Here is a 13,046-nt window from a genome sequence, read left to right as displayed (position 1 = left end):
GACCAAAGAAGGTCTATTTCGGTGCATTTTTAGGAGGACTTTCAAGAGCAGGACAAAACCTGAGCTGGAGTGAAAGAGATTGCATTGGATCCAAAGTCAGTAATGGATTCTTGCTGCCCATTGTCCCACACAAAACCAAAGGAACAATGCCTAAGTAAGAAAACATTCTTTACAACTTGTTGTTATAGGACTTGAATTCAGATCCTCTGAATTGCTAGTCTAGTACCAATAACTGTGTTACCATTGTATCCATTGTAGTGTAGTCCAGTGTAACAAAATATTTGATCAAAATTTATGATTTGCATTTCTTAGAATTCTATAGTGAATGGTCAGGTCTGGGAAATCTGATTGACTTCTACCTCCGCTAACTAATGGTACTGAAATTAATTGTCAGACCCAGTCTGTGATGAGGTCTCAGCATGAACTGATGGTGGAAACTGGGATCTATCTGGACTGTGTAGTTGGGAACCAATGCTGGGTGATGTATTTACTGACTTAGTCAATTCAATGCTGGATGGGCGGCACGGTGGCACAGTGGTATGGGCGGCACGGTGGCACAGTGGTTAGCACTGCTGCCTCACAGTGCCAGAGACCCAGGTTCAGTTCCTGCCTCAGGCGACTGACTGTGTGGAGTTTGCACATTCTCCCCATGTCTGCGTGGGTTTCCTCCGGGTGCTCCGGTTTCCTCCCACAGTCCAAAAAAAATGTGCAGGTTAGGTGAATTGGCCGTGCTAAATTGCCCGTAGTGTTAGGTGAAGGGGTAAACGTAGGGGAACGGGTCTGGGTGGCTGGCGCTTCAGCGGGTCGGTGTGCACTTGTTGGGCCAAAGGGCCTGTTTCCACACTGTAAGTAATCTTAAAAAAACAAAATTTCCTTTAAAAACTATGATCTAGTCATTACTCAACTTGATCTATGGCGCTAAAGATTTTGATTCATTTGATACATGAGCTTGCTCCAACCTGTGAGACCTGTGCTTTTTGCAGTCTCTATCAATCAATCAAAATCCAAATTATTTCTCACCCTCTAGCTATTCCAATATGGAGTTCTGACCCCATGTCCTCAGTCAAGCTCAACTAACTTCAGTTGATCAGAGATAGGACTTGATCTCTTACTAAAAGAGGAATTGACCATAGTGTATTGTATAATTACAAACACATGTTAGTATTGATTGATTTTGTTTTCTTGGCGTTGCTTTTCTTTCTTGGCTTTTATTTCAATACAACTTCATTCAGCATTGAGGATGAGCCAAGCAAGTTTGGGGCTTGCATTAATTCAACTAGAAACATTCAACTTGGTGTCAGGCCAGAAATCCAGCCTTAGCTGAATAGTTGGACAAAATTTAGACCATTACTTTGCTAATAAAGTAACTTTTTCTACATTATAATGTTGGAAGTGAGATTGAGCAAAAGCGCATACTAGTTAGTTAATTGTGCATGTTGGTATCTTACAGATTGTGGTCAATTCAAGCCGTTGTGACAACATAGACTTTTACAGCCATGTTATAGTCTTGGGCCATGGATAATGATGGTAGAGGCCCCAATTTCTTTCCATTAAATAGTTGATTCAAAATGTCTCTCAACTTTTTGTCTGTCGTTGGCTTGCATTGGAATGATTTACAAGTTGATGCCCTTTTATGGAACCCACTACTTCTGGCTCAGAGGCAGGGACACCAGCCAATGCGTCAGAAGACCTCCCTAAATATATGTAGAGATCCTTTAGCAAGAGATGCCTGAAAACAGGTAACATTTTTAAACCAAAATGAAATTAGCCTTGATACCAAATGTTAGATCAGACAAAAATGCTTTATATCAGCTTATTAAATGCTTTATATCAGCTTATTGTAATGTTTGAATAGTCATGGCACATTTATAGCTCAGACGGAGACCATTTGGCTCGTTGTGTCCCTGGCTTTCTGGAAGAGTATCTTACCTCATCCAACTCAGATCCTGACTACTCGCTCTGTAAAACTGTTTTTCCTCCTGTCTCCATTGCTTCTACTGATGTTTTTTAGTTTTACAATAACGATAGCATGACTATTAATATGACTTTTTCACTGTTCTCCCAGGTATTTGCCTATGCAATGTTAGCTTGTAAGCTCACTCTTCCATTTCTAAAGCACTCACTCTGTGTCTCCACAACCCCTGCAGTCCTGGGTAGAATTAACTGATCCCTGTACCTCTGGGTGTGGTTCACAGCTTGCCTGGCTTGGGGAGTTAACTGAACAGGGATTTGGTATTGGGAGTCAAGCTGATCAACATCCATCATGCAAGTGGACCCTTTTATCTCAACCTTTTTTCAATGGAACCCCAGAAAACTGAAAGGCAGAAGGTCACTGTACATGGGGGGATGGAGAGAAATGGATATTGACGAGGTGTGTGGCGGGCCCAGGGATTACAATGCAATGCAAACGAATGCAAAGTGATATATTTTACAAAGAAGGCAAGGGTCTGGAAATATACCCTGAGTCATAACTTTTTAATTGGAATGGAAGAACAGATATCTAAAGGAACAGACATGCATATTTACAGGCAGAATTGGGGTAAGACATGGCTTAAGGTCAAATCAGGTTCTGAATTTTGAATACAAAAGTGAGGAGGTATTGACTCTGTATTGATTAGGCCACAGCAATGTACTGTTTTGGTTTGGATATTAAGAAAGGATATCCAAAGTAAAGATGATTTGTAGGATTAAGCCATATCAGCAATGGAATCGTCTCAGCACTTTTGAAACCTGGTTATGTGAGAACCGAAACTTCTGTCTTGGCTTCCCTCGTAAGTTGTAACTGCATGGGCACATCTTGGTCTGTATGTACATGTGATGATGTATTGGCAGTTATTGTGTTAAAAAGAAAAATTGTACAGCAGGTGGAGAGAGCTGGGGGTCAACAAACAAAGGATGTGGAATAGAGTGGGAATTCCTGCCTGTCATGTGTTGGTGAAACTAAATGGTAAAAGATTCAACTATAAGGTGAAGTTTCTGGAGAAAATCTGGGGAGGCAATGGCCTATGTTCTCTCTTATTTCTCCAGCCATACACTGGTCAGACAGGTAATGAATGACTCTGGGAGCAGCCGCACAGTTTAGTTGGAGAGTTGACTCCATCTGGGAACCATCATTAATCTCAGAAAAGGCAACCTACCATTCTTACCTGGCCGTCACATGTCTCCAGACCCTCCGAAATGGCCTTGCAATTCACAGTTCCAGTGCAATTAGGGATAGCGACCAAATGCTGGCCCAGCCAGCAAAGCCCACATACCATGAGTGACTTTTAAAAATTTGCAACTCAATCTATGGGTAAGATGATAGGTCAGAAATAGAGGCCATTGGGTCTGGCGGAACCTAGCTATTGGATGGAGCTGGAGAAAGATTTTGGTTGACAGAGAAGAGACAAAAGCAGTGAAGGGCCCCTGGGTCTGAAAGTCCTGCTCTTCCGCACACAAGGAGGATTGTCAAAGACACTTGATCTGAAGGGCCAACAGCTCCCAACTTCCTTCCATTGCCAGTATTCCTGAGTCAAAGAAATCCACTGCAGCAAGCGTCAACTTTAAATCACACTTTCAACTTTACTGTGGGAGCCTAGGTTCACTATGTTGGTGAGGAATCCCATCTCTCTGATGCTCAAATACCTTGAAATCTACAGCTAGAAAAAATGGCAGCAGGCACGTACGTAACAGAGTGGGGACACGCTCTCCTTTATTTCATTTCTTAACATGCGCTACCAACAATCTCCTGTCCATCCTGAGGAGGGGTGATGGCCTTTAATATTGAGCCTTCTGAACCCTTCAATGAGATTGTGGCAACCAAGCTTCCAATACCTGTCCTTGTCCCATATTCCTGAATAACTTTGGGTGACACAAATCCATAAAAATCAGATTTAAATTAAAATTTGATCTGCAGCCAAGTTGCCATTTGTGGGATAATCACACCTCATTATTGTCAACATCTACTTCCTTGAAAGTGCCTCAGGAAACCCAACAAGGTCTGCTTATCAACAGTTAATGTTTGTTAGAAGTCAATGTTCAAATTCTAATAAATAACAGCTGGGAACCAAAGGGACACATCCCGGAATTAGCAAAATACTGAATTCAATGTTTGCAGAAATTACTTTGACACAAATGCTGGAACATCTGCTGATCGTTCTGTGATGGTGCCTTTGGGAACTTTTATTAGATTAAAGGTGCTTTATCAATGCAAGTTGTTGTTGTTGCTCTTAGATCCAGAGGCCCTCTCTGTGCTCACATTTGAACTTCTCCCCCCACTGCTGACCAATTTTGGAAATACTCTAATTAGCCTAATATCTCACAATTGCAAAATTGTTACAGCTCAGAAGGAGGCCATTCAGCCTGTGGACTCTCTGAAAGAACAGTTCATTTTGTTTCTTTCTAATTCTACTCTCCTGAATTGCTAAATCATAAATTCTGTCTCCAAATGATATCAAGCTCAGCTCTCCCTTGATGCATGGAAATCCCATGTCCATTTTGTTGGCTGTTTCATGTAAGAGATCACTTTTGGGATATGGACAGAATGAGGAAAAATTGACACTGCTTTGAAAAGAGGAGAATGCACGAGTATATGTTTGCAGCTTTGGAAAAAACAAGCAAAGCTCACTAGTGCATATGAGATTTTGTTACTTCTTGAGGCATTTACAAGTTAGCACTATTTCTTGTGGGTTCAGGAGAACTCAGCATTGCAACAACTGTCTGGTCAAATTCAGTTTAACACAGATTCTGTGAGGGGAGTGAAACAAGAAGACCTCCAGAAATTAGCTGCATTAATTTTTCTCTCTCCCCTTTCTCTGTAGGGTTGCTATCTCAAATTTTCTGTTGTAAGAGCAGAACAAACCCATTCCAAAATGCTGAGTGAAATGAATGTTAAAACCCAAAACAACCAAGAAAGACCCTGAGTCCAACTGAGAAATCAGTGAGCTACAGTGATCATCACTTTAAGAATCATGAAGTTAGCTTTAATGAGGGGAAGAATAGGCAGAGAGCAGATGAACTCAAAAGAACTGGTGGCCTAAAATGCATATGCTTCAATGCAAGGAGTATATAGTTGGTAAGGCAGATGAACTTAGGGCTTGGATTGGTGCCTGTGAGTATGATGTTGTTATTGCAATCACAGAGACTTATTTGAAGGAAGGGCATGATTGGCAACTAAATGTTCCAGGATATAGATGCCTCAGGCAGGACAGGGAGGGAAGTAAAAGGAGGAGAGGAGTTGCATTGCAGGTCAGGGATGATATCACGGCTGTGCTAAAGGAGGACACTATGGAGGGCTTGAGTAGTGAGGCATTATGGGTGGAGCTGAGAAATAAGAAGGGTGCAGTTACATTGCTGGGGCTGTATTACAGGCCTCCCAACAGTGAGCATAAGGTAGAAGAACAAATAGGTGAACAGATTATGGAAAGATGTAGAGGCAACAGGATGGTGGTGATGGAAGATTTTAATTTTCCCAACATTGACTGGGATACACTTAGTGTCAGTGATCTGGATGGGGCAGAATTTGTAAGAAGCGTCCAGGAGAGTTTTCTAGAGCAGTATGTCAATAATCCGACGGGGGAAGGGGCCATATTGGACCTGGTATTGGGGAATGAGCCAGGCCAGGTGGTAGAAGTTGCGGTGGGGGATTTCTTTAGGAACAGTGACCACTTGCACCCAAACAGGAAAAGTCTTGAAGATTTACCTGTAGTACTGGACCTCTGGCTTATACCTCCTGGCTGTTAAACTGTCCATTTACCTCACGTGATGTAGAAAGTGGAAGTTGACTGGAAAATCCAAGTCTGTGTCTTGATAAACTATAGTTAGCCAGCCCTTGACCAAAATGCTGGTGTCAGGGTCGTCTCAGTAAACCAGCACCACACCAGCTGACGAACATCTTACGGCCCCATTTGTTTGTGTTCCTGATTTCAGCAGGGCCGAAATACTTAGCTGTGTTTTCACTGTTAAATATGCTCATAAAAGCCATGAGTCTAAGCCATGACATAGGAAATTTAAATTTGTCGACAGCAAGTGTATGGAGTGGACAAGCTTTAAAAAAATTAATACTTATATTTGTACATAAAATATATAAGATTTCCTCAGCTCGTTATATAAAGAATTAATAATAATTTTTGTTGCAAGATTATTAAATATAAATACCTGATGGATTTATTTAGGTACTTGGGAAAGGGCCCGTAAGATAAGCCTTGTTTTAAACTGTTACTGATAACATATTTATAAAAAAGACATATTTGCAAAAGTGAGTTTTAATCATAACTTATGCCCATTTATGTGAATAACAATGGGCTTATCAGACTGTCTTTCAATTGTGATTTGTACCCTGAATCTGATACAGAATTTATTTTTCAAAAACATTTCTCGACAGTGTCATAAAAGCTTTTCGAGTGGCCGATAATTTTAGCGCTCGGTTCAGGGCTCTATCTCGGACGTATGTGTACCGACTTGTGACAGGGTGCTGGCACCATTCTCAACTTCCAGTATTTGAAAGGAATCTTTGCTGGCCGGTGTCTAATACGTGAGTAGAAAGATCACATCATACTGTTACAATTGACTTTGTCTCTTCAGAACTGTGATGTTGCTGCTCATTGCACAAACATGAGAAAGCAGAGAATGGTAAAAGGAAGCTCAACAGTTCTGTTTCTTCCATACAAATGGGCAAGCTTTCAAACCCAAACCAGAATAAGAAATTTGATGTTGACAAAGAGCCAATTTTTGATTATAATATATGACTATGCTCATTAATCTTCTCACTTCATTTGGTAACATTGTCATGCAATAAATTATGAAATCGCATCAGTCAATATGACCTTGAATACACTTGTTTTTCATATATTTTATGTAAGGTTGTAATGCATTCAGTTATTCCATCACCTTCCTCTTATCATCTATTTCTGATCTGTGGCCTATCTTTGCTTCCATTCTACCATATTCAAGTTCCTTTTTCACTACTCATATCATTCCTGATCTTTTCATCTCTTTTACATTTCTGCCTGCCACTTTCATTCCTTTTGAAGAAGGTGCTATTTCAAAGAAGAGCGGGGGGGGGTTATTTCTGGTATTTCTGGCCAATATTTGTTCTACAGTTGGGGAGGCAGTAGTGTCATGATGTTGTCACTGGACTACTAACACAGACACTCAAACTAGTATTCTGGGGACATGGTTTTAAAACTCACTGTGGCAGATAATGGAATTGGATCGATAAAAATCTGCAATGAAAATAATCTATTCTGATGGTAACTATATAACCACTGCTGATCGTTGTACAAGAAAAACCCGTCTGAGTCACTAATGTCATTTAGGGTAGGAAATCTGTCATCCTTACCTGATCTGACCTCCATATGATTCAGACTCTTGGATGGACCATAAGACGATAAGACATAGGAGTGGAAGTAAGGCCATTCAACCCATTGAGTCCACTCCGCCATTCAATCATGGCTGATGGACATTTCAACTCCACTTACCTGCACTCTCCCTGTAGCCCTTTAATTCCTTGCGAGATCAAGAATTTATCAATCTCAGCCTTGAAGACATTTAATGTCCTCACTTTCACTGTGCTCTGTGGCAATCCACAGGCCCACTGCTCTTTGGCTGAAGAAATGTCTCTTCATTTTCATTCTAAATTGACCCCCTCTAATTCTAAGGCTGTGGTAATGGGTCCTAGTCTCCTCACCTAATGGAAACAATTTCCCAGCGTCACCCTTTCTAAGCCTTGCATTATCTTGTAAGTTTCTATTAGAAGTTTGAGGGGAGATCTAAACTGTAATGAATACAATCCCAGGATCCTCAACCATTCATCATATGTTAGGCCTGCTATTCCAGGGATCATCCGTGTGAATCTCCGCTGGACACACTGCAGTGCCAGTATGTCCTTTCTGAGGTGTGAGGCCCTAAACTGGACACAGTATTCTAAATGGGACCTAATTAGAGCTTTGTAACGTCTCAGTAGCACATCGCTGCTTTTATATTCCAACCCTCTTGAGATAAATGACAACATTACATTTGCTTTCTTAACCACAGACTCAACCTACAAATCCTGGACTAGCGCTCCCAGATCCCTTTGTACTTTGGCTTTATGAATTTTCTCATTGTTTAGAAAATAGTCCATGCCTGTATTCTTTTTCCAAAGTGCAAGACCTTGCATTTGCTAACGTTGAATTTCATCAGCCATTTCCTGGACCACTCTCCCAAACTGTCTAAACCTTTCTGCAGCCTCCCTACCTCCTCAGAACTACTTGTTGTCCACCTAATATTTATCATCAGCAAACTTCGCTGGAGTGCCCCCAGTCCCTTCATCCCGATCATTAATATATAAAGTGAACAGCAGCGGCCCCAACACTGAACCCTGCAGGACACCAATTGTCACGAACTGCCATTCCGAAAAAGAACCTTTTCTCCCAACTATCTGCCTTCTGTCAAACAGCCAATCCTCAATTCATGCCAGTAGCTAACCTCGAACACCATGGGCCCTCACCTTACTCAGTAGCCTCCTATGAGGTACCTTATCAAAGGCCTTTTAGAAGTCTAGATAGATAACATATGGAATTGACTCTTAACTGCCCTCTGAAATGGCCTAGCAAGCCAGACATTTTAAATGGTATTCAATGCTGGCCCAGCCAGTGACATTCACGAACTAATTTAAAAAAATCAATATCATGAGAAGAGATTCTCATCTTTTTCATATTATTATCTGAGTGCAAAGTTCCCACTGTGTTTGCAACATTACAACGGTTACTACAATTTAAAATATTTCATTGGCTGTGAAGCACTTTGATAATCTGCAAATCATAAATAGGGCTATATTAATGCTAGTCTGAATGACTTGTTAGACTGGGCGACAGCACAACATCGAGCAAAGAACTACGGATGCTGGAAATCTAAAACAAATTGCTGGAGAATCTCAGCGGGTCTGGCAGCAGCTGTGGAGAGAACTCAGTTAAGGTTTCAAGTCCAGTGACTGTTCTCATTAATTCTCATTTTGAAATACGTTTGTAGCAATCAGTTAGTTTCCTTCTTCTTTGGTATCACCAAAGAGAATATTTGAATGATGAATAAATCAGGATTCATTTTCTGATCAATCATATTCCATTTTGAGGCACCGACCACTTTCAGGATTGACTGACCTGCTGCAAAGTTGCAACATTTTTAGCTGTTATTTCAGAATTGCAGCATTTGCAGGTCTGTGCTTTATACTTGCTTACATCTGGGAGCAATCTCAACACTTCCTTCAGCTCACTGGACATGGAATGAAAAGTGCTGACTGCATGTGTGTGAATGTACATATTACATTTCAGCTCAGAAACGTGTGTGTTTGTAGAAATTGCATATGAATTTGCTCAAATTAATTTGCCAGGAAGCTTATAGTATGGTAATGACTGAATTAACAGCAATTATACCATTTTAATTCCTTTTGAACTCATCACGTTTATATACTCATGGATTAGCTCCCTGACTTATATAATCAGTGTTACTATTTGAACATGACATTCAAAACAAATTGAATGCATTTATTTACAAGATGATGAAATTTCTTTTGCAGTTTGATTTTTAACATTCCTGATTTAAAAGGTGATATACTTTGAAGTAATTAAAATGCATAATTAAAATGCAAGTAAAGGGGTGGATTTTAATCCTGTTAGGGGTAGAAATCTGTTCTTGGCTGATAAATACTTTTACTATTTTTCTTGTACTACAGTTAATGTCAAGCAGACCTGGTCATCATAATTGCCAGTCAATTGCGCCAAAGGAAATATTTGTGTTTAATCTGATGGTTGTTTGGCATATTCCATTCAGTGAGGTGGGCCTCACAATGGCGCTTCAGTTTTATGATTTCTAGCAGTCATTGTTAATTGTAAAATATCTTTAATCAACCTGTTCAGAGAGATGTTATAATACATCTCTGGAGTGAGTGGGATTTGAACCCAGATGGTCTCCTTCAAATACTGCAATTTTCTCTCCCACATGGTCAACAATGCCCTCCAGTGCAGCTCCTCCACTTGCTGCATTTCCAACTTTAAACTCCACCCCTCTCAATGCAACAAGGACAAAACCCTGCGGTCCTCACCTGCTACCGCACCAACCTTTGTATACATTGCATCATCCTCTGCCACTTCCGCCACCTTCAAACAGATCCCACCACGAGGGATATATTTCCCACTCCACTCCATCAGTGTTCCGGAGAGACTACTCCCTCTGCGACTCCCTTGTCAGATCCACGTCCTCCACCAGCCCTCACCGCACTCCCGGCACCTTCCCCTGCCACCACAAGAAGTGCAAAACCTGCGCACACTCCTCCTCCCTTACCTCCATCCGAGGCCCCAAAGGATCCTTCCACGTCTGACAGAAATTTACCTATATCCCCACTAATGTCACCTTTTGTATCCATTGCACCCGATGTGGTCTCCTCTACATTGGGAAAACAGGACGCCAACTTGCGGATCCTTTCAGAGTACAACTCTGGGACACCCATAGCTGAACACTTCAACTCCTCCTCCCACTCCACCAAAGACATGCAGGTTCTGGGCCGCTTCCATCGCCAAACCCTAACCACCTGATACCTGGAGGAAGAACGCCTCATCTTCTTCTGCCCTGGGACCCTGCAACCACACAGGATTAATGTGGTTTCACCAATTTCCTCATTTCCCCTCCCTCTTATCCCAGTCCCAAGCCTCCAACTCTGCACTGCCCTCTTGACCTGTCCATCGTCTTTCCCATCTATCCGCTCCACCCTCCTCTCCAACCTATCACCTTCCCACCTACCTTCATCTACCTATTGCATTCTCAGCTATCTTTCCCCCAGGCCCATCCCCGTCCCATTTATCTCTCAGCTCCCCGGCCCACAAGCCACATTCCTGATGAAGGGCTTATGCCCAAAACATCAATTCTCCTGCACCTTGGATGCTGCCCGACCTGCTGTGATTTTGCAGCACCGCACTCTCGACTCTGATCTTCAGCATTTGCAGTCTTCACTTTCTCCTTTTCTGGTCCAGAGATAGGATGCAGTGATTGGAATGAGGGCCACATAAATCTCATTGAGTGTGTGATCCTTGACTGGGCCTGTTAACCTGCGCCAATCAGGGAGCCCTGGCTGATAATATAAATGGAAGTTCAGAGAGTCGCCTGACCGTAGGGACTGGCTCAGAGCTGGCTGGTTAGAGTTTATATACTGTGCACGTGTAAATAAACAGATGATTCGATGAGTGGATACAAGCCTCTGTGCAGTTATTACATAGGGCACTACTGCTATATCACAAGCCTCCACTGTTTAATTATCCATTAATTTGGATGTTTAATTATAATAAGTTAGTAAGCATTAACTGGGGATTAGAATGTCCAGGTTCATAGAGGTGTGTCTGAACAGATTGGAAATAATTTTAAGAGTCTGGTGGGATGTAGTGGTTCTCTTGACCCCTGGGCCAGAATGTTTCAAGTTCCACCTGAAATGGACATGTGACATTATATCTCCAAATCAGTTTGAATCAAAGTGATTATATAAAGGAACACTTACGGTCCTTGTGATAAAATACCCTATGGTAGGAAGTTTTAGATTCGAGTCTCACCTCAGGATGTCATCCCTACAGAGTTGAGCCTTAAAGTGTTCAAACAGTTTGATTTATTTTTTAAAAATTGAGGTGCAAGATGAAACAATGTTTTTTTTGTTTGGAGGACCACAGTATATTTGTGTGGTTTTGAAAGAGTATAAAGGTAGACTTCAGTTCTGTGTTTCACTCTTCGCCATCTAACTTGTGACAGTTGGTGTGAGAGTAGCAACACCAGCATTTAGTGGGGTAGAAATTGGTGGGTGTGCTTTTGTGAGTGTAAAATAAATGCAAAGCTAACAACATAAGAATAGGACAGCCTGTGTACAATCTTCACTTGCAAAGTCCCACAACTATATTTGTGGTGTCATTTTTACTGAAGATGCTCCAAACAGATAAATTGAGAACTAACTGTATTCATAGAAATATAGAATTATACAGAATGGAAAAGGCCCTTCACCCATTGAGTTTGCACTGACAAAATTAAATCTACACCAGCCCCACTTTCCAGTACTTGGCCCATAGTCTTGAATATTATGACATTTTAAGTGCTCATCCGAGTATGTTTTAAAGTTTGAGGTTTCCTGCCTCAACCACCTTCCCAGGCAGGACATTGCAATTCCCATTAGCCATTGGTTAAAGCATTTATTTTGTCCCCAGGACCCCTCTAAGCCTCCTATCTTTCATCTTAAAATTGTGCCACCTTGCTGTTAACCCTGCTGTCTCTCCACCCTGAACATACCTCTCATAATCTTCCTCACCTCCAACAGGTCCCTTCTCAGCCTTCTCTGGTCTAAAGGAAACAACTAGAGCTAATCAAGCCTCTTTTCATAGATAAAGTGCTCATCTCAGGCAACGTCCTGGTGCATCTCCTCTGCACCCCCTCCAGTATGATCACATCGTTCCTATAGTGCAGAATTGCACACAGTACTCTAGCTGTGATCTAACCAAAGTTTTCTACAGCTCCAACATAACTGCACTGCTCTTATACTCTGTGCCACTGTTGATAAAGTATGCCATATGTTTTCTTAACCACCGTATTAAATGATCCTGTCATCTTCAAGCACCCCAAGAACCTTCTTCTTCTGTATCATTTATTGACCATTGCTTTGTCTTGTTACTTCTTCCAAAGTGTGTCATTTCATACTTTTCAGGGTTCAATTCCATCTGCCACTTCTTTGCCCACTTTCCCAGCCTCTACAAGTCCTCCTTCAGCCTTCCTGTTTCCTCAATACTGTCCCTTCACCTATCTTTATTTCATCTGCAAACATAGCAACAATACCCTTTGTTCTTTCATCCAGATCGTTAATGTACAACATGAATAGTTGTGGTCCCAACACTGACCCCTATGAAATTCCACAAGTCACTGGCTGTCATCCTGAAAAAGACTCCTTTATCCCTCTTCTCCGCATTCTGTCAGTCAGCCAACCCTCTGTCCATGCCAGTACCTTAGCCTCCTGAGTGGACCTTATCAAAGACCTTCTGGAAATCCAAGTAGATCACTTCTGCTGGCTC

General features: G+C 41.6%; 1 protein-coding gene across 3 annotated transcripts in view; it reads left to right on the top strand.

The window, feature by feature from the left end:
• Nucleotides 1–13,046, top strand: part of pusl1 (pseudouridine synthase like 1) — an 88,563-nt gene that overhangs the window by 24,754 nt on the left and 50,763 nt on the right. For all 3 annotated transcript variants that reach the window (XM_043675830.1, XM_043675832.1, XM_043675831.1), the window contains exon 4: nt 6,362–6,511. In XM_043675830.1, coding sequence (XP_043531765.1) covers nt 6,362–6,511 — 150 coding nt within the window. The remainder of the gene's footprint in view (nt 1–6,361; nt 6,512–13,046) is intronic.

Source organism: Chiloscyllium plagiosum, chromosome 34 (genome assembly GCF_004010195.1).
Source record: "Chiloscyllium plagiosum isolate BGI_BamShark_2017 chromosome 34, ASM401019v2, whole genome shotgun sequence".
Taxonomy (NCBI): Eukaryota; Metazoa; Chordata; class Chondrichthyes; order Orectolobiformes; family Hemiscylliidae; genus Chiloscyllium; species Chiloscyllium plagiosum.
This window is presented reverse-complemented; position numbering and strand designations above follow the sequence as displayed.